Below are 26,852 nucleotides of genomic sequence, written 5' to 3' on the forward strand. Positions count from 1 at the left end.
AAATAAAGTAGGGTATAGAAATGTTAGGTTGCTTAAATAACAGAAGCCAGTTACTAGCTAGTTCCAAAATGCCAGCCAGAAATGTGTATTAACATTGGATTTGCCACATCTAGAAGCACAACCACTCCAGTTATGGTGTCCAAACCAATCTCTCAAGTTAGGTGAATGGAATGTAATCAGACTATACTAAACCTGGTTCCAAAAGCTATACAACTTGTAAAGTCAGTCTAAAGTACCAAAACGCACTTAAAAGTGTAACTGCCATACCAGAAAAAAAGAGGTCCCAACCATGAAAATGTCACTGAAGGTATTTTTTATTTTTGAAGGTATTTTTAAAATCTTGGCACACCATATCTATAACTGGGTCCAAAGATTCTACATAACTGATATGTTAACAAAGGCTCCATTTTAAAAAAGGGTTGGAAATTGAAATAAAGGTCACCTAACTTGATCACTTTGTTCAATATAGTACGAATTTCAGCTTCTAACAGAAAAGTCCTGAGATGTGCAGTGATTCTGCTGATGTGCATTTTATCTTTCTGCACTAAGAAAGAAAGGCTAAGAAATTGACAAAAATAAAATCACCCCATGAAAACCAGATGCTGGTGATGAGAGGAAAAAAGAGCAGTAGAATTAAGGTTTTATAAACTAGAGTGTGTTGTTGTTGTTTTGAGACAGAGTCTTGCTCTGTCACCCAGGCTGGAGTGCAGTGGTGTGATCTCGGCTCACTGCAACCTCCGCCTCCCCGGTTCAAGCGATTCTCCTGCGTCAGCCTTCTGAGTAGCTGGGACTAAAATTAGCCACCATGCATGGCTAATTTTTGTATTTTTAAGTAGACACGGGGGTTTCACCATATTGGCCAGGCTGGTCTTAAACTTCTGACCTTGTCATCTGCCCACCTTGGCTTCCCAAAGCGCTGGGATTACAGGTGTGAGCTACCATGCCTGGCCGACAGTGTTTTGTTTCTCTTAGGTAAAGGGATTTCTTCATATGTTATTCTAATAAAAGGGAATTTCATAGGTAAAAACCAATATTCAAAATTATAAAACAAATAAAACTGTCTGTGCACAATCACTGCATCAAAAATTTGCAAGAGACTCAACAAAAATTCTTTAGTTGACAAATGTGGTTTGAAGGGGTAATAAAATTTTTTTATGGCTAAAGCAAGAGTCTTGTTTCCTGTTGGCCCAAAAACAGATGTTTCATTTCCCAGATAAGTAGGTTCTCCACTGTAAAGAAATATTCTTGTATAGTTGGTTTCTATTTTCTTGAACTCTGCTCCAAATTCAGCCAACTTGTTATAGGTCCTTAACACAAATTTGGAACAGTCGTAGGAATCAAACCATGTCTCTGCGCCTTTTTCTGGGCTGGCTTTTACAGTCCATGTCTCATAATAAATTCCTGTTTCATTGTCCTGTTTCATCCACTTTGCCATTTTGTTGAACATGTTTCCTAGTTTAAACAACAAAACAAAATCACCTAGTGAACAAAGTTAATCATGTTAATATTTTTTTTTTAAAAAGGTCTCCCTCTGTTGCCCAGGCTAGAGTACAGTGGTACAATCATAGCCCACTGCATCCTTGACCTCTCGGTCTCAAGTGATCCTCTCACCTCAGCCTCCTGAGTATCTGGGACTACAGGCACTGGCCACTAAACCCAACTAATTTTTAATTTTTTTTTTTATTTGAGACCAGCCTGGGCAACTCAGGGTTTTGCTGTGTTGCCCAGGCTGGTCTCAAACTTCTGGCCTCAGGTGATCCTCCTGCTTCAGCCTTCCAAAGCACTGGGATTATAGGTGTGAGCTACCATGCTCAGCCTAATCATAATAATTTAAACTAAAATGTTCTAACTTAATTAAGACTATGGATGCATGTGAGAAACGATGGTTTTGAATTTCTAAACTTGCATTTCATAACAGGAATCCAAGCTCAGCCAATTTTTATCCCATTTTTCAAGGCACAAGATATTTCTAAGTTATAAACATTAGGTATGATAGGTGTATAAAGAGAAGTTGTCTTACATACTAATTTTACAATCATTTAAGCTATAATCAAAGCAACATTATACAAATGCAGAAGCTCTCTTTCTTTACCCAACTCACCAAATCTTGGATTCAGAGGGAAATGAGAAAAGGAAAGCAAAAAAAAAAAAAGAATTTTGTGAAAGAGGAAAAATTGAATGGGCAAAGACAGTGTAAGAAAAATGGAGGTGTGGGAAAGGTGAGCTTTTCTGTTGCAAAGCATGTTACGCACAAAGTATGAATGGCTGCCTAAGGAGCTGCTGCTCTAGAAGGCTGGCTATTACTGACTGTTAGGAGAACAAGCACCATATCCCATCTACCTTGCATGTTTGGTACTTCTCTTTTTTCCCTGTAGTTGGAGTTGCTGGGATGCTGCTGAATTCTCCCCATCACAGAAATTCTTCCAACAAATCAACTAAACGAAAAATATTTTAGGCTGAGTTCATGGACTATGCAGACCCTCTCTGAATAGGATGGCTAACCCTCTCTCCTACCATCTTGTAGCAGACCAGAATAATCTCTCCAGATATTTAGAAAACACTACTCTGCATAGTTACAACTCTTATCTTGGGCATTTATAATGCCTAATAGAGCCAGGCCCCAAACATTGCATTCTGTCACTGTATAAAAACCTTTCTTTGGTTACTCCAGTTTGAGTCCATAAAATAAATACATCAGGTTCTGTAAAATGAATCGAGTAGCTGCCTTTATCAATTTTATGGAACTAAAATTGTGGAACAGAATAAAGCCTGTTGTATTAGAACTGGGGATACTGTTCTTAGCATTCTTCAACTTTCAAAAGCCACCACTATACTTAAGAGACAAGGTGCTTCAAAACACTATTTTGTAACATGAAGAGAGGTCAATCACAGGATTATTCACAAGGCAAATAGATGATCTGAAAGATTTAAGTACTGATATATGGAAATATTTTACAAAAAATAGTGATCACTTGTTCATATGATCACTGACTTTATGTCTAGAAGAAAGGATTTTCAGACAATGATGTAGGTGTAAGTGGGGAAAGGTGTGAACAGGCCTGGAATGAAAGAGCAGCTAATGCTTTTACTGAGCTGTGTTAAAAGAGGGATAGACTTTTGTTTGAGATGGTTTAAGGCACATCAATTAGAAAGTAGAAGAACTGATTAGAAAACAACATGGTGGATTCATCTAAAATATCCCTAAGTTACATTTAAAAGACCTCAGTTTTATTCCTGATTCTGCTACATCCAGCTCTTTGACCTTGAGAGGCAGGTAAGTCATGTTACCTAGCTGGGCTTCAGTTCCTTATTTGTAGAGGATGAGTATCTTATCCTGTCCCTTGAACTGTGAGTTAACACACCTCCAAATCATTGGTAAAGAGCTATACAAATAGGAAGCATGATTGCTTCCACAACTCCTGGGGTTCACTGAATCATTTTCACAACAGTGCTTTCACTTCAGATGTTTCTACTTTTTTGGGGAACAGCATTTTATAATGTAATGCTCCATCTCTACTAAAAATACAAAAATTAGCCGGGCATGGTGGTGGGTGCCTGTAATCCCAGCTACTTGTGAGGCTGAGGCTGGAGAATCGCTTGAATCCAGGAGGCAGAGGTTGCAGCATGCTGAGATTGTGCTATTGCACTCCTGCCTGAGGGACAAATGGAAGTCCATCTCAAAAATAAAAAAATGCGGGGGAAGGGGAAGGCGGCTAAGGACACAAATAGACAATTCTCAAAAGATATACAAATGGCCAACAAACATGAAAAAATACTCAACATCACTAATGATCAGGGAAATGCAAATCAAAACCACAATGTGATACCACCTCACTCCTGCAAGTATGGTCATAATAAAAAAATTTTAAAAAAAGAAAATAGATGTTGCCAGGATATGGTGGAAAGGGGAGTTCTACACTGCTGGTGGGAACGTACATTAGTACAACCACTATGGAAAACAGTGTGGAGATTCCTTAAAGAACTAAAAGTAGAACTACCATTTGATCCAACAATCCCACTGCTGGGTATCTACCCAGAGGAAAAGAAGTCATATATGAAAAAGATACTTGCCCATGCATGTTCATAGCAGCACAATTTGCAATTGCAAAAATACCAGCTTATCAATCAATGAGTGGATAAAGAGAATGTGGTGTCTATATAGTGAATAATGAAAATGTGTGTACACACACACACACAGACACACATCATGGAATACTAAGCCATAAAAAGGAATGAAATAATGGCATTTGCACCAACTTGGAATAATGGTTTCCAAGTACATCCAAGTGAAGTAACTCTTCAGGAATGGGAAATCAAACACTGTATGTGCTCATAAGTGGGAACTAAACTATGAGGATGCAAAGGCATAAGAATGATGAACTTTGGGAATTCAGAAGAAAGGGTGGGAGAGAGGTGACGGGTACACCAAAATCTCAGAGATCACCACTAAAGAACTCAGGTAACCAAATGTAACCAGGTTTTTTGGGGTGCAGGGGAGGCACAGGTCCCCTGAGAGAATGTTGTAGGTTTTTGGTCTCTGCTATCTCAAGAATGAGAGAGCAGACCACTGCAGGTGCATGGTAAACTCATAAAGTAAATACTGGACCCAAGAAGTGTTGCAGAAAGGTGATTTTATTTAGGTAGAGAAAAGAGAAGAGGAGGAGGAGAAGAGAGAAAACGTCCGTGAAGAGTGTGGAAGGGGACTCCAGAGGGGAAATCCGGCCCGGTGTGGGGACAAGGACTTTTAACATGGGAGGAATTCCCTCCTCCTTATGCATCCCCCACCACCACTCCCCCACCAATGAAAAGAGTTCCTTCAAACTTCCGCTGGGGTGACTGACTTTTAGTTTCTTCCCTTGCCCACAAAATTTAAACATAAACCATTAAATCTCCCGGATGGAGAGAGATGGGAGGGGGGGCATGATGCTAGGAAGTTCTTGTCCTTAAAACTATGCCCCCTTGTGAACCCAGAAAAGAACACCTTCCCTCACAAACATCATCTGTTCTCTACAAACCTATTGAAATAAAATACAAAATAAATGAAAAAAAAAATTCCCAAAGTTCAGTGGTTCCAGGAGTGCAATTTTCAAACGACCTCTAAGTAAAACATTACTGAAATGTTTCAATGGAAGTATTATAATTTCTTTCATTTGGATTTTGATGCAATTTATCAAATATTGCCATATTTCAAAACTTACCTGATATAGTCGCTACTTGAACTAATGTCCCATTTTCCTTCCAGTGAGCATCATCAATTCCCTCAAAAAAGCAGGCAGCGCCTTGATTACACCAGAAAGGGGCATCCATTTCAGGTCGGAGATGGGGAAATGTACAGTTGCCAAGTTGGAAAAGTTCATACCATTCCACTGTGTAGTTCTTGCCAGTTAATGTACTCCTGAATCCAATGGCATCATGCATAATTTTCTGTGTAAAGGCAATACATGTATAAGAGCAACTGTGACATAAGCATGGGTCTAGGTAACCTGATAGGAGAAAATGTGGCACATCACAAATGCATATCAAGTAGAACAACTGTTCAGCTGTCTTCCATGCTGCTACTGGCATATCCACTCTGTGGCCCCAAACTCCAGGCCACTGCAGCTCATCTCAAAGAGGAGGCATGCGTGTTATGTGGACAAGCTCATAATTTCCTTAGAGCTTAAAGTGTGAGGAGCCCCCATGCCAGTCTCAGGAAGGAACTCTACAGACTTCACATGGTGATGGGTTAATCTGGAAAAGTAACTAAAACAGGGTCTGGAAATTGAGAGGTGTTTCCTGTCTGCCTTGCCCCTTCTGGGCCTCTTCTCATCTTCCAGGAGCTGGGTACCGGAGCTGGGTTCAGATTCATAACATTACAAGAGATAATGGTGATTACATTTGTTACTGTCAGGATTACAAAATCTGATAGTAAGTATTTTTGATTACTCATTTTAAATGTGCTAACAGAAGCACCAATAAACATGATCTGAAGTCAGCCATCTAAATAAAGATTATTCCCTAAAAATCAACTTAATAACCAAATCACTAAATTAACCAAAGTTATAAGACCAAGATGCATCCTTACCAAGTGTCCCAGGAGGTCTCCATATTTAAATTCCCATACTGGGGCTTGTAATCGAAAGACTTCAATATCATCATCATCCTTCATAACTGGGATAGGTGAGCCAGTTGGACAGAAAGTATACTTAGCTTGACAATAAGGATCAGGTTTTGGTCGGAAGTCAAAGCGTCTAATAAAGAAAAATAAACCATCTACTTAGATTCTAACAGGAATTGGTTCTCCTCACACCTTTTAGAATCCAGTAACAGTTTTTGGGCACCATTCAATGGTCAGACCATAGTTAATAAATATAAACATACATTTTGTTATCTTTTGAACTTCCAATAATGTTTTTTAATAACAAATGATAAAAGGACTCTGATAATACATGCTTTCCTGTTCCCTGATCCCACTGTGAAAATTTTGAAGACAGAAATCTTGTCTTAAAAATTTTATAGCTCCAAATCATAGTAGACATTTGCAAATGTTTACAGAATGAACATTTTTCCAATGTGCTCAATTTTACAAACAATCCATAAATTAAGATTATTCAGATAATTATGAGTAATAGATTTTATATTTACTTATAAATTAACATTCATTCAACCAATCTTTGCTGAGGCTCTACTAGATATATAGGGAACTATAGTAAGAAGGAGGGAAACAAATTAAAATACTGTTCCCTTTCTCATGGAAACTTGGGTGGGAGCTGGAAAGACATTAAACAAGTAATGAGTGTAGTATGTGCTAGACTAAAGAAATGAGTCCTATGGGCTCAAAGGAATGACAAATCATTGTGAGATGTATTGGGTGGGGAGGGCAAAGAAAGAGATGAAGGCCCGGCATAGGTTTTTAATGTACTTGGGCAGAGGGTTAAGGCAGAAGGCAGAGGAAACATTAGGTATTATAAGACAAGCCTGGCACATTTGGTCTCCAGTAGGTATGGAAGACTAGAATTCAGGCTTTGAGGCAGGAGTAGAGGCAGAAGAGATTGGCAGGGGCTGTCATTTTGTCACTAGGAGAGTGTGCATCGAATTCCCTGGAGCCTTAACTGAAGACAGCTGAGCTCAAAGGATGTTAAGTAGCAGATCTGATAAGATTGAATTTGCTATAAAGTAAACCTTATTTCATGAATTAAAAGAGGGTAGGGAGAGAGGCCAAATTAAACATGAGAGATCAGTTAGAAGGTGACCTCAACAGTGCAGGCAAGAAAAGAAGACAGGGGAAGGCCACAGCAATAGGGCTCGAGGGGCCACTGCAGTTGAATTCAGCTCAACAGACACCCTGGTCACCTATAATCTGGCACTGGGAGAGAAAGAAGTGGCAGGGTGGTGGCAACAGCTTCCATCTAAGAATCCCCACGGTTCTGGCCCAATCTACTGTTTTACTATCCTAACAAATAACCAAAAATTTCTATTTTAACTTAAGAAGTTAAAATCTTTATGCTAACCAAAGCTATTAACAACTCTCCCAAAAGTTTTTGCCACTTGGGTACAGTGTTTTAGAGGCACTTACCTAGTTTAAACAAATACATAATCACACAGAGATTTCACTTACCCACAGCAAAATCTATTTTAGTTCAAAGGTAACGTAAAATGTATGATTTAAGTGTGAACTTAATAAACTTAAATATTATATTCAATTGAGGGGATTAGATGGGGGCATGTACTTAATATCTGACACTCAAAAAAAAAAAAAAAAAAAAAAAAAACAACCACGAAAAAGCCATAGTCATCACCTTGCCCTAATGTTAAGTCAAATCGTTTGGCTTTACAACTCTTCCTACTGACCAATTTTTACTTCTTATGAACATTTTATTATGAACATTTTCAAGATAACTAGTTTCAACCACAAACTTCTCTTTCCACGTAGTATACCTATGGAGCAAAACAAAAAAGTGTTGCAAACCTTTCAGTGAGCAGAATACACTAATATCTAGGTTTGACAACAGCTGGCATTTACTAGATTTAATCCTCCCAGCAAACCTATGAGGTAAGTGCTACTACTATTCCTAATTTTTGACTCAGGCCATGCGGGCACAGAGATTCTGAGTAACCTTCCCAAGATCTCTGGTGATGATGGCTCCAGATTTGACCTGCAGCAGGCAGAACCTAAAACTCGCTGCTCACGAAGAGGAAATCCTGCCTTTCCACTCATTATTCTGCGTGCAAAATAGCTGTGTTTTCAGGTTTGTTGTGTGCAGTTTTAGCTATTGATTACTTTGGCTAGTAAGTTAAAATTATGTCCATTATAAATTGAATTAAAATAATGATGCCTCTGGTTTTTAAAAAATAGCTGTTTTCAAAAACTGCTGGTCTTTCTCCTGCCTGATATTGACTCCATGTTTTCTTTTTCTTTTTTTTTTTATTGAGACGGAGTTTTGCTCTTGTTACCCAGGCTGGAGTGCAATGGCATGATCTCGGCTCACCGCAACCTCCTGGGTTCAGGCAATTCTCCTGCCTCAGCCTCCTGAGTAGCTGGGATTACAGACACGTGCCACCATGCCCAGCTAATTTTTTGTATTTTTAGTAGAGATGGAGTTTCACTATGTTGACCAGGATGGTCTTGATCTCTTGACCTCGTGATTTCCTTTTATATAATCCTTTATATAGTCATATATTACTTTATAGAATTAGGGCTTGACGAATCCCTCTATATAATCCTCTATATATAATCATATAATAGTTGATAGTATGAGTGCCTAAAGAATATTTCCCTACATATATACCTATATTATATCTTAGTTCATATCGGAGGAATGCCTAGAGTGGACACAGTACAGAGCATGAATTAAGGAATAAGTAGCTTATAATCAGGAATGCCTAAGAGCAGACACCATGCAGAGCATGATTTAAAGGAAAAACAGTTATGCCAGGACAAGAATCCATGGCCCAGGCGGCAGCGTTCAGTATCGTATGATACCCGCTGTATGGCAGGCTTGGGGCGAGAGCCACTCCTCCTGATAAAGGAGTTGTAGGACCTTGCTCCAGTTCTTGTGGAAGGCTGCCCTCAGATCGGCAATCCACCTTGGTGACTGTGAACTTTATCAGCTCTTGCTACTGCGCTGCTTGAAAAGCATCTTCCCATAGAACCCACTGGAAGCTGCCAGAAGGTGGCAGTAACCCTGACAGCTCCGTCACTGCTATGTGACTTAAAGCATCCTCCTATAAATCTTCCTAGAAGTAGTTTGTCCATAGATAGAAGTATTGCATACTGAGCACGGCCCACCTTCATACCTCGGTGACCTAATGATACCTCGGTGACCTAATGGGGGTGGACCCCTTACTGCACACGGCCCTTGCCTTCTTGGGAACGGGCCTGTTGCTGTGCACTGTCCACCTCCTGGCCTAGGTGACCTAATGGGGGTGGACCCCATGTTTTATTGCTCACGACCCTATCACTATCCTTAAAGATGATTTCACTCACTGCCCTGCCCCCTAACCTATACACAATAAACACTCACGATTCTGGACATTCCGGGCCTCGCCCGACTCTGCTTATAGGTGGCGTGGCCCCCCGAGCCCAGCTGCGTTTTTCTTGTACTTCTGTGTCCTGTCTCTTTATTTCTCGGATCCTGCGCCTCAGCACAGCGTAAGGCTCACCCCACGACCCTGTGGGGCACTCAGCCTTACATCTGGCTCCCAACGTGCCCTACAAATAAGGACTTCGATCAGGCTCTGATCAGGTTCAAATCAGAGCGAGTTGGTCGCCCAGTAAACTGTGCCAAATGTTCCGCAGTAATGATAACACAGTGGATGAAATAAACCAGATAGTCTTTTTTAAACCACTCAAGAAATGAGCTACTTGTACCTAGAAGTCCCTCCATTAAATAGCATTACTCTCCTCCTCCTCTTCCACGATTTGGGACGGTCCTGAGTCTGCCCCAAGTGGCCAGAAGGGAGGAAAGGTCCCAGGGCTGCGCGTAACAAGCGGCAGCGATTTCCCATTCCTCAATTTTGCTCTCACGTGCGCTCCGAGCTTCTCCCGGCGCTGGCCCCGCACGGTCACGTGATCCGACACAAACCAAGGTGCGCGGGGGTCCCTGCCCCAGCACCGCCACTTCCCCCATCGCCGACCCCGACCCGGACCTTGCACGCACCGCTGCACTCACTTGTAGGGCTCCGGCCAGTGGCGCCGGGAGGGGCTGCCCGAAGCCGGGAGCCAGCCCGGAGCCGCGGCGAGGAAGAGCAGCGCCAGGGCCCAGCGCCGGGAAGCGAGTCCCCGGGCCCCGCCCGCGCCCCCCCGCATCTCGACGCCCAGTGCGGTGTCTCCCTCCTGCGCCATCAGGCTGCCCCCAGTGCTTCCGGCGCCGCCCGCGCCCCGCGACGCCGGAGGGTGGAGCTTGCGCGGAGCCGCCAGCCCCGGACGCAGACCGCCATGCCCCGCGCTAGCCCCAGAGTTTGGTAACGAACCATGTTCCAGCGCGTGACTTCTCCCTGCGCCCTGCCCGCGGCGGCTTCCACACTTTGCAGTCCAGGAAGGCGCTTTGGTCTGGCTCCTCGGAGAATTCCATCCAGACCCGGGCCTCCTCTTTTATGAACTGACCTGTCCCCGCCCACCAACCACCACCAAAACCAAACCAAAACCAAAAATCTGTCTCCAGGGCTCCTCCCAACCCCGAACTTTTACCGCATTCCACAGGGCCCACGGTAGGTGTCAACAAACGTTGAGTGAATGAGAATGTTTATTTGGGGCTGGGGGTGCAGGGCTGGGGGCGCAGTGAGGAAGAAGGGACAGTAGTGGGGAAATGCCTCCTCCTGGCCGACCTGGTCCTGTGATGATAACAGTGGTTAACACTGACAGTATGTGGTCCCTGCCACTACGCGAGTGCATAGTGGGGAAATGACTGGTCCTCACTCGACCTGGGCCAGTGATAACAGTGGTGAAACCGACAATGTGTGGTCCCTGTCACTACCCGAGCGCCACGGAATCCACCCCTCCCCTACTGCTCCCCTCTCCAGTCCGTGTTTGTTCCATGCTTGGATCTGTCACTTCACTGGGAGGAAACATCTGCATCACTTTCTCTTCTTTGACTCTTCAACCACTTCAAGAAAACAATGGCATCCATTACCCGGCTTTGAGGAGCCTGTCTTGGTCTGTCTTGCTGTTAGGCACAAATACTGACTTAGGAGTACACTCAAGGCCTGTGAATAAGCCACTGCGCTTCAGTCTGGGCAACATAATGAGATGCCATGTAGTTATTATTATTATTATTATTATTTTTAACCAGAGAGCAGTTTTGCAGAGCCTTAGACAAGGACTGCTTTCCAATTCCTTACTTCACCCACAACACGTGTGAAGCATCTTAATGTTTGTAAGGCTAAGGGAATAAGCAAGGTGGCTTCAGTAGCCAGAGATCACCACCACAATCCATCGGAGGGTGTGTGGCTTGGGGGTTGTCACTGACTTCCTCAGGCCCTCCAGGTCTCCTGATTACAGATGGGACTTAGTACCCTGCCCCAAACACACACTGCTTTGCCCACTTGCTGCACCAGTTTGGGGAGGTTCTGCGGAGATTCAGACTGGCTGCATTTTACCATCCATTTGTCTAAGTGTTTTGATAACTACCATCCTAGCTCTCCTCCATATACTGTCGCCAAATTCAAATTATCAGGGCTTAGCTGGCTTCTCCAAAACCCTACCCAAGATGAGAGGGAAAAGCATTCTAGCCCTGAGAGCTGAAATGGAATGTCTGGTCTGAAGGGCACCTGCAGGATTCCCTGTACCACACTTGAGCCAGTCTTAAAAAGCAATTAGAAAGAACAGCTTAAAAAAAAAAAAAGAGCATTAATTAGAGCATTTACAAATAGTGGAACCGTATACAGCAGAACTTCCCATTCAGTTCAGGACTTCCCAGAGCTACAAAAACAAATTCAGGTTGACCTTGGTCAGTGGTGAGGACCGCTGGTCTTGCTTCTGTCGTCTCTTCCCTCAGTGTGCCGAGAGCTCTCATGGTAAGAAAGTATTTCCTAGTATTGCTCGCTCTCTCTCTTTTTTTTTTTTTTTAAGATGGAGTCTCCTGTTGTTCAAGCTGGAGTGCAGTGATGCGATCTCGGCTCACTGCAAACTCCGCCTCCCGGGTTCAAGCGGTTTTCTTGCCTTAGCCCACCTAGTAGCTGAGATTACAGGTGTGAGCCACTATGCCGAGCTAATTTTTTTTTTTTTTTTTTTTAGTAGAGACGGGTTTCACCATGTTGGCCAGGCTGGTTTTGAACTGACTTCAAGTGAGCCACCGCCTTGGCCTCCCAAAGTGCTGAGGTTGCAGGCATGAGCCACCATGCCTGGCCCTAGTATTGGTCTTAACTCAGCCTCTTGGAAGCTCCCATTCCTCTGCTCTGGTTTTGCCTTGGGTGGGAACACTGATTAAACCCTGTTCCTTTTGTCTGTGACCCCACATCCCAAGCTAAAGGTGCTCATAGGTTATCATTGCCCGATACTGGTAACTTCCCCCTTGTCCATGGCTTTTAAATCTTAAGGGCCCACAGGCAGAACTGAATTTCAATTTAATTGGTTTCCCTTGGGTCCTTGTCCAATCAGCCTAAGACTGCTTGGATCACATGGCATCTCCCCAAATAGCGTTATAGGATTCTGGGGAAGTCTGCAGTTGAGATGAAATTTAAATAAGCAGTATTTTGGTAGGCTTAAAGCAAAACAAGGCTGTGTGTCAGTGATGGCAGCGGCTGCTCCAGACAGCCTCCTGCTGCCATCAACACACAGGCTCTAGGTCTGGACTGCAAAGTGGACGAGGGTCCTATTTTCTTGGAGACTATGAAGTTAAAATAGCGATGGAATTTTGTGTCTGGAAACCCCTTATCAGAAGCTTGGCATCTGGATTGTAAATTGAGGCCAATTCTCTGTGTGAAATCACTGAGGTCCTTCAGGCAAAGGTGAGATATTTTATTGTTACTGATGTAATTTCAGATAGGAAGTTGTCTCCAAGTCTAATTTTAGAGAACAAAATTTCTCATGGAATAAGAAAGCAGGAAGCCAAGCAAGGTAGCATGCACCTGTAGTCCTAGCTACTCAGGAGGCTTGAACTAGGAGTCTGAGGCTATAGTGAGCTGTAATCATGACTGTGTATAGCCACTGCACATCAGGCTGGGCAACATAATGAGATGCTGTCTCGAAAAAAAATTTTTAAGTAAAAAAAAAGGAGTTTGTTATGACACTTTATGATTTACTGTGGTTTGAGAGAAATATTGTTTTCTGGTGATTTTGAGGCCGGTTTTGTCAGTCCAGGCTAATAAATAGCAGGGCAGATTAACGTCCAAGCTAATTTTTAGTTTCTTACTTACAGTCTCATTTTAATTTTAGGTGTTAAAAAACATTTTTCGGAGAAGGGGCTTCACCAGGTTGCCTTAGAACTGCTGCCCTAGACACACTAATTTCCTCCCCATTTTGTTTTTCTGAGACAGGGTCTCACTTTGCCACCCAGGCGGGAGTGCAGTGGTGCAATCACAGTCACTGCAGCCTCAGCTTCCAGGCTTAAGTGATCCTCCCACCTCAGCCCCTGGAGTAGCTGGACTACAGGCATGTACCACCACCTTCAGATAATTTTAAATTTTTCGTGGTGAAAAGGCGTCTCACTATGTTGCTCAAGCTGGTCTCGAATTCCTGGGCTCAAGTGATCCTCCTGCCTTTGCCTTCCAAAATGCTGGAATTATAGGCATAGGCCACTGGACCTGGCCCTGACACAAATTTTAATGTAAGAGGTTGAGAAAATCTTGAAGGTAACCAAAAATTAACAAACCCCCAAAGTGTTTCTGAAACTTGGGAATACTTACCTGTTGTATACATTATTGACCTGGCTAAACAAATACATGAACGATATATAGGTCCTATTTTCAGAGTTTTGACGATTTCACTTGCCTAAAGCATAATTTATTTTAGTTCAAAGATTATTTTATTTTCATTTTTATTTTGAGACAGGGTCTTGTTCTGTTGTCCAGGTTAGAGTGCAGTGGCATAATCATGGTTCACTGCAGCTTTGACCTCTCAGGCCTAAGCGATCCTCCTACCTCACCTCCTGAGTAGCTGGGACTACAGGCTGGTGCTACCATGCCTGGCTAATTAGAGAAAAACTTTGGTAGAGTCAGAATTTCACTTTGTTGCCCAGGCTGGTCTCAAGCGCCTGGGCTCACGTAATTATCTTGCCTCAGCCCCTGAAAGTGTTGGAATTATAGTCATGAGCCACTGTGCCTTACCCAAAGATAATTTTAAAAGCATAATTTAAGTGTGAATTTAATAAAGTTAAAAATTATAATATTCGCTTAAGGAAGAGATTAAAGTAGGACATCTTAATATATGATATTTAAAAACAAACTGTGGAGCCATAATGAACACCTCACTCTAATCCTAAAGCAAGTGATTTGGATTTATAATCTTTTGCTTGTTATACTATGTTTTTTTAAAGAATTCTTTAATCTTGTACTTGTTTATTGAATATATTTTTTACTTCTGCTGTGATCAGTTTATCAATATCCTCAAGAAAACTGGCTTCAGAACAGAAACTCTTTTCTTTATGTTGTTAAATAAAATGTATGAGAGGTCATGGTTTTGGTCTGAGCTCCTGCCTTAGGTCAAAACAGATTGAACCAAAATGGGGTCACTTGTGTTAAGTGCCCTGTAATCAAACTGAAACCTAAACAGGAAAATTCCCCTATAGACTGGTATTTCCTAAAAACAAGAGATTCACAGCAACCATTCAGAAGGGCCCCAGTCAGCCTGAGTCAGCATGATAAGGAAGTCTTCTCTGCTTTAACCCTTTACAGGGAAAGTAACCTAAAGTAACCTGATGTTAACCAATTCAGTTTTTTTGTTTCCCTAGTTCTGTTCAAGCTACCTTAAGCAAACCAACTGGTCTGCCAGGCTGACTGAAGCTCCCTCTATTTTGAATATTAATGATTTATGAATCATTAATAAAAGCCAATTCGATGTTTAAATATCACTTGTTTGATTTTTTTTTTTTCTTGAGACAGAGTTGTGCTCTGTAGGCCAGGCTGGAGTGCAGTGGCCCAATCTCAGCTCACTGCAACCTCTGCCTCCCAGGTTCAAGGGATTCTCTTACCTCAGCTTCCTGAATAGCTGGGCTTACAGGCGTGCACCACAAGCCCACATAATTTTTTTTTTTTAGTAGAGATGGGGTTTTGCCATGTTGGCCAGGCTGGTCTGGAACTCTGGCCTCAGGTGATCCACCCACCTGGGTCTCCCAAAGTGCTGGGATGAGGTGTGAGCTACCGTGCCCAGTGAAATTTTTTTTTTTTTAAAAGCAACATTTATCAAGGAAACTAAAGGGGTGCAAACCATTTGGTGAACAGAAATACACTAGTATCAAGGTTTTGACACAGATGATATTTACTATTTTTAATCTTTTCAACAATCCTATGAAAAAGGTGTTACTTCCCACTTTCACATTGAGGAAATTTTGGTACAGATATTTTAAGTAACTTTCTCAGGATCACATAAGGCAGTGAGGGTGCAGTCAGATTTGATCTTGGGCACTCAGACCCACACCTAAGTTATCCTGTTTTTCAAATTCACTCCTTGTCTTCCTCCTGCTCTCCTCATCTGCAGTGATGATGGATGCATGTGTATTTTCCACATGCAGTTGCTCTTTGCTCTGTCTGGTGTCAAAACCATGCATACATCCTCTTTCTAAATCTGGGCATCGTTAACAGTAAATATCCTACTGGGTCAAGGGCTAGAATCACCCTGGGAGGTTTGCAGTACTCCATCTGTCACCTATGAGCAGCAATCTACCTCCAGGTTAAGAAAGGCAGGTTTCTTCTGGAAAGCAGATGCAGGGTATATTCAGCACCCAGGACATAAAGGCTTAGTGAAGTTTTATTGGAGGAATATGGGGCTAATAATTTAAAGATCCGGCAGGCAAAGTAGTGTTTACTGGAGGTTGCAGATTTTACCCTTTAATAATAAAAGAATAGTTCCTGTTTTCTGGCTGGAACCATGGAGGGTGTCAAAGAGAAGGTTCCTGCTGTGCCGGAAACCCTTAAGAAAAAGTGAAGGAATTCCACAGAGCTGAAGATCAAATGCCTGAGAAAGAAGTTTGCCCAAAAGATGCTTTGAAAGGCAAGGAGGAAGCTTATCTATGAAAAAGCGAAGCACTGTCACAAGGAATAGAGGCAGATGTACAGAACTGACCTTTGAATGGCAAGGATGGCAAGAAGAGCTGGCAACTTTTATGTACCTGTAGAATCCAAATTGGTGTTTGTCCTCAGGATCAGAGGTATCAATGGTGTAAGCCCAAAGGTCCAAAAGGTGTTGCAGCTTCTTCACCTTCGTCAAATCTTCAATGGAACCTTTGTGAAGCTCAACAAGGCTTCAGTTAACATGCTGAGGATTGTAGAACCATATATTGTATGGGGGTACCCAAATCTGAAGTCAGTAAATGAAATAATCTACAAGCATGGTTATGGCAAAACCAGTAAGAAGTGAATTGCTTTGACAGATAACGCTTTGATTGCTCGATCTTTGGTAAATATGGCATCATCTGCATGGAGGATCCGATTCATGAGATCTATACTGTTGAAAAATGCTTCAAAGAAGCAGTTAACTTCCTGTGGCCTTTCAAATTATCTTCTCCACGAGGCAGAATGAAGAAAAGGCCACTCGTTTTGTAGAAGGTGGAGATGCTGGCAACAGGGAGGATCAGATCATCAGGCTTATTAGAAGAATGAACTAAGGTGCCTACTATGATTATTTTTCTAAGCTGGTCAGTTAATAAATAGTACCTGCTCTCAAAACAAATAAAGAATAACTTTTCTTCAAATATCTAGTCAATAAATGAAGTTGTACTGAAGAAACTCAGGGAACATCCTAGCTGAAATTTTATTAACAAGTAATTTTTATTTGAAAATTATCAAATAAAAGGCAAATTACCTGCATCTTTCCTGTTTATTTACTGCGATCATATAAGAAAACTAGGCAACACATACGGAGTTTTGGACTTTCTAAGAACTTGCTAAGTTTGTGAGACAAAATGTCATGAGGAGCAGCGGCATCCGCCAAGCTGCCTGCTTCCATTGCCCTTACTTACAGCCCACGCTGTATAGGAATCTCAAACTCTCCATGTTCAGTGTCCTAAGAATTTTTGTCCTCCAGCTCCAATGCAGATGCAATGGGGTCTCTTCTTTAGTCTTCCCTGTCAAAAACATCACTTCAACATCCAGTTTTGGAACTGAGCAGTTAAAACGATTATTCCACACAATTAAACATTTTTAAAACAATTAAAAATATTGCATATCGACATTGACATTCTCTTTTGAAATAAGTTGCATGAAAATTCCTTTTTAGTAGTCCAGCAAAGGACTGAATCCATTTTTTCCCCTTGCTCTTTTGTTTAAGGATAATTTTCAAATGAAAGTTACCTGTTAATAAAAATCTAGCTTATGGCTCCCTGGCGCGCTTTCCCTTCCTTCCCAACAGAAAGGACAGAATCTCTGCAGCCTCTGCAGGGCCCTAGGTACGCGGGTTCAGCGGACAGATCTCTCTCCTATCTGAGACCCCACGGCCAGCACTCCAGCGTCCCCGTGGGGCTACGCGTCAGAGCCGGATCCGCCGCAAGGGGGTGCGCGGGTGCAGCCGGAGGTGGGAGTGGGCGGCTGTGCACGCAGCTTTGGCGGTGCCGGGGTATCTGGGGGCTGCAGGGCTAGGGACTAGGTCTGGGCTACATGGGTCTGGGGGCGCCTTGGCGGCGCTCTCTCCTCTGGAGCCTGCGGAGTGGCGGGGCAACCCCTTCCCAAGCTGTTTTTCCCTCCCTTGGGCTTCTAATTTTTATTTTATTTTATCAAGTTCTGGGATACAAGTGCAGACGTGCAGGTTTGTTACATAGGTATACATGTGCCCTGGTGGTTTGCTGCACCTATCAACCCATCATCTAGGTTTTAAGCCCCACATGCATTAGATATTTGTCCTAATGCTCTCTCTCCCCAAAGACTTCTAATTTGTTTGTTTGTTTTTCTTTTTTTTGAGACGGAGTCTTCCTCTGGTCACTTAGGCTGGAGTACAGTGGCACGATCTGGGCTCACTACAATCTCCGCCTCCTGTGTTCAAACGATTCTTCTGCCTCAGCCTCCCGAGTAGCTGGGATTACAGGCGCTCGCCACCACACCCTATTTCTTTTTCGAACAGGAGTGTACCATGTTGGTCAGGCTGGTCTCGAACTTCTGACCTCAAGTGATCCACCCGCCTCGGCCTTCTTAAGGGTTGGGATTAGAGTTTTGAGTCACCACGTCCGGCTTGGGGGTTCTCATTTTTAAAGGTATCCAATACGCCTCCCTCCTCACATTCCACTGAATCTCCAACGACCACAACTGGCTTCAGACAATGGGCGGCAGGGATGTTCGCTGTCACAGGGACCAGACCAGACTTCCCCTTACCTGCTAACCCTTTGCCAATAGTGTGGTCTTTTTTTGGGGGGGGGGGGTGGCAGTGTAAAACTTATATAACATAAACTTTACCATTTTAGCCATTTTTAAGTGTGCGATCCACTGGCGTTAAGTGCATTCACAATGCTGTGGAGCCATCTCCACTGCCCACCCCCGGAATTTACTCATCATCCCAAACTGCAGCTATGAAACGCTAACACTTCGTTCTCCTTTCTCTCAGCTCCAGGTAGTCTCTATTTTATTCTGCTTTCTATCTCTAAGACTTTGTCTACTCTAGCTACTTCCTCCAAGTGGAATCATGTAATATTTGTCCTTTTGTGCCTGGCTTCTTTGGCTTAGCCTATGTCCTTAGGGTTCATCGGCATTGTAGCCTGTGTCAAAATTTCCTTCCTTTTTAAGGCGGAATAATATTCTTTTGTATGTATAATGCCACATTTTGTGTACCATTCATCTGTTGATGGACATTTGGGTTGTTGGCTGTAGTGAATAGTGCTGATGTGGTACAAATACCTGTTTGAGTCCCTGCTTTTCATTCTTTCGTGTATTCACCTAGAAGTGGAATCATGTAGTTCTCTTCAACTTTGTGAGGAACTGCCACAGCCGCTGCAGTATTCTTTTTAATAAGTTAAAATATACAATTCGTTAATTTCGTTGTCTACAGGACTTGAAGTTTGAAGCTAGGGGGTGTCTATTCAATCTTCTGAGTGAGTTTCCCTGGGAGGAAAACTGATTTCTTTAAGATCATTACTAGGTAGTGACAAAGTCATTCCTAGAAACCAATTCTCTTTTCTATACAACTTAGGAAAGGAGATATCTAGCACCTGTTTCACTTTATTCATTCTTTCAACAAGTAGTTACTGATTTCCTAATGGGTGAAGGGTGATGTCCTACATGCTGGGGTTTGTGAGTATTTAATGAACCCAGGTCTCTGTGCCTGGGGTGAAGTCCAGGAGAGCTACATGGACTTCTTTAGTCTAGATTACAACCCAGCAAATGCCTCAGTGCTTTCTTGATGGATCCAAGGGACGTGCACATATTGAAAATGTGTTTCAATCCTTAAGCATGTTGATCTGATTATTCTGTGAAACAACAGAAGGCCAATTTGTTTGGAGAATTCTTTAAAATCAAATCGATGTTTCTTAGCTTTTTTTTTTAAAAAAAAACTAATGAGGTCTTGCTCTGTCACCCAAACTGGAGTGCAGTGGCACGATCAAAGCTCGTAACTTCAAACTCTTGGGCTCCAGCAATTCTCCCACCTCCACCTCCTGAGTAGCTAGGACTACAGCACACACCTCCATTCCTAGCTAATTTTTTAATTTTAATTTTTGTAGAGATGGGGGTCTCACTATGTTGCCCAGGCTGGTCTCAAATTCCTGGCCTCAAGCAATCCTATTGCCTTGGCCTCCCAAACTGCTGCTATTACAAGTATGAGCCACCATGCCCAGTCTGAATCTCCATCTTCTTGACCTTCATAATATTCTAGGTCTTTTCACGTGTGTGTGTGTGTGTGTGTGTAAGAGTCAAGCATATGTATGTATGGTATATCACAGATAGGTGCCATTACTCAATTTTATAAAACAATATATGAAGAAGAGAGAATGTTTAGAATCTTAGCATATACTTTAATGAAAGACGAAGTTTAGTAACAAGAGAGTGAGACTTGATTTTATGCCTCCCAGCCCTAATGCCACCCTTTCAGAGATTCAAGGGACATTTGATTCAGACCAGCCTCGGCACTTCCTGGTGAAGCAGACCTGTGAGTTTTAGGTTGGAATAGAAGCCAGTGAGGAAGGTGTGGCTCAAAGGCAATCCCCAATATACAGGTGTCTTCCCTGAGCTTCCTTCCTGCCTCCAAGTCCTCATGTTTCCCCAGATCGGGGCCGCTGCAGGATCCCAGGTTTGGGGACAGGGAAACTGGATGATGTCCTCCCCTCTCAAGTGTTTCTGAGGAGGAACCGGGGATGGCCCAGAGCTTGGTGGGGCTGGATGCTTGGAGGTGGGTCAAGTGAGACCTACCAAATGCACTGCTTTGGGTCTTGGCATTGAAGTCACTGGGATTTTAACTCAGAGCCCTGAGTTTTATTTCCCATTTGCTTTAGATTAGTGGTTGCCAGCCCTGACAAACAGAATCACCTGGGGAGATTTTAAGCTGGAGCAATGCTCCAGCTGGCTCTTTGCTCCCAGAGATTTTCATTGAACTGGCCTCATTGGTGCCCAGGCTCCCCAGGTGATTCTGATGTGCAGCCAGCTTGAGAAGTACTGCTTTGAAGGATTTTAAGGGCTGATTTAATTCTCCAATGTTTCTGAGTCCTAGATGTTCTTGTCTATAAAATTATGTCCTCTCTTTTATATATATATGTGTGTGTGTATATATATATATATCTCTGAAAACCCACCTCTTTGTGATCTGTCTGATCTCCCTTCCTTTTAGAAACTAATCTATAGCTCTTTCTTTCCCCTCTAGAAGGCTCCTGCATGCTCTTCTTTGTAGAAGAGAGTAATATTTGTAGCTGATGTTGGCCCTGAAGGCATACGGAATCACTTCATGGTTTTTGGACTTGGCTTTCTGGTTTAGATTCTGAGACTGAGTTGCTTGATTGTTTTCAAAGAGGCAATGACATCATTTGTTTTTGTTTCTATTTTTGAGGGTGAAGGAATTTGCGCCTAATGTTAGCAGATGCTCATCGTTAATCACTTGAAAGGGAGCCCAATAGAAAGAAGAGAAATATGCTGGAGGAAAGTGCCAGGAGAGCCCGGAGGGACGTCCAAGACTTGGCAGACCTGAACTTCAGCGAGCTTGATGCTGTCATTACACCTGGTGAGTTAGCTGAAAACTGTGAGGCCAACTGTTCATTTCAATTAAGGTTCACTGACTTTAAAACCTTCTTCCCAAAGGAATGATGCAGGCTCAGCTGCCATTTTGAAATCTTCTGTGCCAGGCTCCAGGTCTGTGGTTCTCAGACTGTGCTGTACATGAGAATTACCTGGAGCTTTTAAAAACTCCAGATGCATGGGTCATACCTCACACCAGCGACATGAGACTCTCTAGGAATTGGAAACCAATATTAGTGTTTATGTTCTCCAAGTGATTTCCTAGTGCCATATGTAGGGTGACCAGTGGTTCTCAAAGTTGGCTGCGCATTGGAATCACCTGGTAGCCTTCAAAAACTGTCAATGCCTGTATCCTACCTCCAGAGATGGTGAGTTCATTGGCTTGGGGTATGGCCTGGTTTTCAGAATTTTGAAAATATTCTCAGATGATTCTCGTGTGTAGACAAGTTTGGGAACTAGCGTTCTATACCAGTACCTCTTCAGCCTCAGTGGAGGCATGACTCACCCAGAGATCTTGTTACAATGCAGATTCTGATTTGGCTTCCAGGCAGCAGCTGGAGTGTGGCAGGCACACCGCCTTTTGAAGCCTTGAGACTTTGGAAATCACAGCAGAGGTTCTACCTGTTTCTGGATCTTTTCGGGCAGAAATCAGTTTTAGATTGGCAACACTCCCTTTTCAAGTAAAAGATTTAAAATTAGTCTTTTATTCTATTTACGATCAATAAAACCATAAGCCAATCTTTTATTCAAATAAAAGATTGATTTACTAGGCTGGGTATGGTGGCTCACACCTGTAATCCCAGCACTGTGGGAGGCCGAGGTGGCTGGATCACTTGAGGTCAGGAGTTTGAAATCAGCCTGGCCAACATGATGAAACCCTGTCTTTTATAAAAATAGAAAAAGTTATCTGGGCGTGGTGGTATGTGCCTGTAATCCCAGCTACTCAGAGTCTGAGGCTGGAGAACTGCTTGAATCTGGGAGGTAGAGGTTGCAGTGAGCTCAGTGAGCTGAGATCATGCCACTGTGCTCCAGCTGGGGCGACAGAGTGAGACTCTGCCTCAAAAACAAAACAAAACAAAACAGAAGATTGATTTACTTAAATAAAAGATTGATTTATGAGTACAATTATCTCAGATATTTTTCTTCTACTTCTTTTTGTTTAATTCCCTTCATAAAGAATAGTATGTCCTATATTTATCTTTTTCAAACTAAAAAAGTTAGTTTTATTGTCAGATTATATCAGTTTATTCACAAGGTTTCTGAAGTTTTTGGAGACACTTTGGAGATGTTACACAGTGAGAACTGGGAACCATTGTGTTGGATCAGGAGTGTGTGTTGCTTGTTGCTATCTATATGTATCTACCAAATAGGTTGCTTACTGCTATTTTACATATATAGTGTTCCAGACATTGATTGCTTACATTTCATGGCTCCATCAAAAATGTATTATCTTTCTTGGTTCTGTGGGTTGAGTAGCGTAGAGGTCAAAGGAAAGCTTCCTCTTTGCCCTCTTAAGATTCTTGGAAAAATCAGCCCACATCAGGCAGATTAATTGGAGAAAAGGCATACAAATTTAATTAATGTGTACACCAGGCCAGTCACAGAGTGATTGTCCATCCCCCAAGGGGGTCAAAAGCTTATACATCAAACTAACAAAACCGGTTATAGAAAGGGGTGGAAGAATTCCATTGAGGGGATGTCTAGGGATAACGAATGAATGGATCAGGGAACAGAGATTAACTTGCACGTTATCTTGTGAAAGAGTCTGATCAGGTGTGGTTACCGTCTTGGTCTTAGGGAGAGGGATAGAAAACCTTTTGGTGGGTCTGGATCTTAGGCAGATAAAGGAGCCCCAACACTAGCTGAGTTAGCTGGGCTTTGCTTGGGATGTCTGACGATGTTACAGTGAGGTAGAGGCAGGGGCTGCAGTTATCTGAAGGCTTGGCTGGGCTGTGTCTGCAGCTGTGTCTTCACTCTCATGTCTGGTGCCTGGGCTGGAATGGCTGAAGAGCTGAAGGCTGGCAGTGCAGCCACGTGACCACTGGCAATCCTGGGCTTCTGCATAAGTCATAGACCTCAGGGTGGTGGGGCTTCTTCTATGCGAATTTGACATTCCCCAGAACAAGCATTCTAAGTGTGAAAAGATAAACTTAGGCACATTCAAATTTTAACAAGTTTATTTGAGTAGACAACCCACGAATTGGGCAATTCTAGATGTTCATGGAAGCGAGGCAAAAAAAAAAAAAAAAGAGTGGTTAAAGTGAAAAGTCACTAGTAAGAAGTTCGTTGGAAATTTCTGATTGATAAGATCTCTAGTTAGAGGTTGGTGGGTGGGTTTTGATTGGTTAAGCTTAAGTGTCGTTTTCGTGGTTAAGCTTAAGTGTCATTTTCGTGGTTAAACTTAAGTGTCGTGACCATTCACTCTGAGTTGGGTTTCAGGCTGCTTTTGTAGGAACCCAAAGTGCTGAGTCCTCTCAGACTTTGGGCTGAGCTTCTCAGTTCCCCCAGTTAAGAATTTTAGTACAAGATATTTGGGCTTTCCTCTTACAATCTAGCCATGAGGTCTCTCTGCATCACTTCTGCAGATTTCAATGGATCAAAAGTGAGATCCGATTCGAGGAGAGAGAACCCCAAAAGGACATAAATACCACGAGGCATGGATATTGGGTAACTTTCTATGGGTATTGGATAACTGTCTATGGATAACTATGCATGGATATTGGATAACTGTCTTTGGAGACATGCTACACATTATGAGTAAAATGTGAGTTTAAATCTCTATGTATAAAACCCAGAAAGAGAAAGGCCAAGGAACATGCATTTTGAGTTGCAGGTGTTTTGAAAATTCACTCGTTTCTTCCATTGCTACTATGGTTATCCTGAGAGAAGTTTGTAAAGGTTATTTCTCCTGAGATGTGGTGCTAATATTAGTGTTTTCACATCTAAGGTAGTATTATTAGCAAATTCATCTCAAAAGTTCTGCTACTTAAAAATTCTTTTCTTTTAGCACGTAAATATAGATTTTTGTTTTTAAAATGTATGGAATTCTCTCAAAAGCTTTTTAAAAGATGTAGGTCTACTTTGTACCAAACTTGAAATATTTGGCAAAAATTAGCGTCATGATAGGTGTTCCAGCTTGTGTCTTCCGAATTTCATACTGTTGATGCACAATGGTTATTTATTATTGTTAGGTTGATATAAACCCTGTATGTCTATTGAGTCCCCTTGCTAAAAGGCTGCATTGAAGCTATGTAACATCTTTAACGATTGGGTGTGTTTTAGCATTTGTCATCAATTTTTTACAAAAAGATCTCTGAACAATCTTGATGATTATAGGTTGTGGTACTGACTTTTTTTTTTTTTTTTTTTTTTTGAGACAGAATCTCACTGTGTCACCCAGGCTGGAGTGCAATGACATGATCTTGGCTCACTGCAACCCCCGCCTCCGGGGTTCAAGCAATTCTCTTGCCTTGGCCTCTCCAGTAGGGCGTGCCCTATCATGCCTGGCTAATTTATGTGTTTTTAGTAGGGATAAGGTTTCACCACATTGGTCAGGCTGGTCTTGAACTCCTGTCCTTGTGATCTGCCCACCTTGACCTCCCAAAGTTCTGGGATTACAGGTGTGAGCCACTGTGCCCAGCCTTGATACTGACTTTTTAAAACAAAGTTAATGAAAAAGAAAAAAAAGTGTTGGGAGGTGGATCACCTGAGGTCAGGAGTTTGAGACCGTGGCTACAGGAGGGATAGTGGGAGGAAGGGTGGGGGAGGGATAACGGGGGGAGAAATGTCAGGTATAGGTGATGGGGGGATGATGGCAACAAACCACCTTGCCATGAATATACCTTTGCAACAATCTTGAATGATTTGCACATGTGCCCCAGAATCTAAAGTACAATAAATAGTAAAAAATTTAAAACAAACAAACAAACAAAAACAAAGTGAATGAATTAATTCAAAGTCATTATCAACTCTAGAAGATATTAACGAAATACTATTTTTACATCCTAACCACATATGTTATGTGTTGCTCTTCTATGCCCTCATTCTTTGCCTAAGATTTGTCCATATATTCTTCTTGTCAGCTGCCTTAATTAATCCTGGGTTGTCGTCCCTGCTGGTGGCTTTGGCGTAGCCCAGAGCTGCCCTGGATGGGAAGGACTACTCTGTAGGCAGTTCTGTGAAGGGCCCTTCAAGCCTTCCATTGTGCTAGGAAGCCCATCTGCTGCTGCATTTCCCCTAGGTTGGCAGCTGAAACCTCCTGCTTGTGAAGTCACAGTGGGTCAGGATAATAATGTGGACAGAGGGAAAGACAAGGATAGAAAGTTCCCTGCTGAGTAAGCAGGTCCTAAAGTGCTCTCCTATTTTCCTTCCTGCACATGAATATAGACATGATTGCTTGACAAATTATCTTTTTTTTTTTTTGACAGAGTCTTGCTCTGTCATCTAGGCTGGAATGCAGTGTAGTGCAGTGCAGTGGCATGATCGTGACTCACTGCAACCTTGACCTCCTGGGCCCAAGCAGCCATTCCACCTTAGCCTCCCGAGTAGCTAGGACCGTAGGTGTGCACCACCATGCCTGGCTAATTTTGTAATTTTTGTAGAGGTGGGGTTTTGCTGTGTTACCCATGCTGGTCTTAAACTCCTGGGCTCAAGTGACCCCCACCACCACCCCTGCCTTGGCCTCTCAGAGTGCTAGACAAATTATCTGTCATTATGAGGCTGCAGCATTTGGTGATTGGCATTAGGGTAGAGGTGGTAAGGGGCTGTGGTTTAAGGTGATAAGTCCAGATGGTTTAAATAATATGGAAGATATATTCTTTCAAACTGTTAATACACTGGCTTACTCTGAAAGGAAAAAAATTTCAATGTAGCAATTCTGTTATATCATTCAGCTGTAAGAATCAAGTGGCACTGCTTTAATTATTTCTTATTGATCCTAATACATTTAGCCTTCACTTATCTTACTAACTGGGTATTTAAGTGAAGCCTCATGTTGGGACATATTTCTTATGTGCACAATATCTGTGAGCTTTTGTTCTGAACTTTGCAGTATTTGAGAGGCCAGTGTGAGCTAGTAATTTTAACGTTCTTCACAGTCATGCTGCCAGATGCCTAAGGAACATTTTTCCCCACTCAGTTGTATCTTCTCTTCATGACATGTTTTTCTGGTTAGAAATTACAGAGCCACTGCTGTACAGGGCCCTAGCTATAAACATGGATGTGAGTAAATCCTATGGGGATGTTACCAACGAAATGGCACTGATGCCTGCATTCATGGCATGGCCCTTCTGCATGGATTTTTTTTTTAGGCATAGGGTCTTACTATGTTGCCCAGGCTGGAGTACAGTGGCTATTTGCTGATGTGATCATTGTACACTACAGTCTTGAACTTTTGGGCTTAAGCCAGCCTCCTGCCTCAGCCTCCTGAGCAGCTGGGACTATAGTCATGTACCACTGCACCTGGCTCTCTGCATATGGAGTAGTAAAAATGGTAGGACATGTTTTACAACAGGCTTGAGAAATAGTGCTTGACCTATAATATTTAGAAGAAATTGTTCAGGTAAAAATAGTTTAGC

At 42.6% G+C, this 26,852-nt stretch overlaps 1 protein-coding gene, 1 long non-coding RNA gene and 1 pseudogene across 2 annotated transcripts in view; 2 read left to right on the top strand and 1 right to left on the bottom strand.

Annotated features, from left to right (window-relative positions):
* Positions 1 to 296: 296 nt before the first annotated feature.
* CLN5 (CLN5 lysosomal BMP synthase) lies at positions 297 to 10,345 on the bottom strand. The gene is made up of 4 exons (XM_008980836.4): positions 10,152 to 10,345; positions 6,065 to 6,230; positions 5,199 to 5,424; positions 297 to 1,452 (listed from the first exon to the last, which is right to left on the bottom strand). The coding sequence occupies exons 1-4, from the start codon at positions 10,322 to 10,324 to the stop codon at positions 923 to 925; spliced, it is 1,095 nt and encodes a 364-aa protein (XP_008979084.1). The 5' UTR covers positions 10,325 to 10,345; the 3' UTR covers positions 297 to 922.
* A 39-nt stretch (positions 10,346 to 10,384) lies between these two features.
* The window catches only part of LOC144578452 (uncharacterized), an 83,745-nt gene continuing 67,277 nt past the window's right edge, over positions 10,385 to 26,852 (top strand). Inside the window, exons 1-2 of the long non-coding RNA XR_013524284.1 lie at positions 10,385 to 10,689; positions 21,092 to 21,262. This is a non-coding gene — a long non-coding RNA (uncharacterized LOC144578452). The remainder of the gene's footprint in view (positions 10,690 to 21,091; positions 21,263 to 26,852) is intronic.
* LOC108591069 (large ribosomal subunit protein uL30 pseudogene) lies at positions 15,255 to 16,941 on the top strand (annotated as a pseudogene).

Source organism: Callithrix jacchus, chromosome 1 (genome assembly GCF_049354715.1).
Source record: "Callithrix jacchus isolate 240 chromosome 1, calJac240_pri, whole genome shotgun sequence".
NCBI lineage: Eukaryota > Metazoa > Chordata > Mammalia > Primates > Cebidae > Callithrix > Callithrix jacchus.

Bases quoted from the DNA above. Each gene is read 5' to 3' on its own strand.
- CLN5 (XM_008980836.4), bottom strand. From the start codon at position 10,324: ATGGCGCAGGAGGGAGACACCGCACTGGGCGTCGAGATGCGGGGGGGC. The intron at 6,231-10,151 runs GTGAGTGCAGCG...TTTCTTTATTAG, and splicing joins CACTGGCCGGAGCCCTACAA to ACGCTTTGACTTCCGACCAA. The intron at 1,453-5,198 runs GTAAGTTTTGAA...TGTTTAAACTAG, and splicing joins TCAAGTAGCGACTATATCAG to GAAACATGTTCAACAAAATG.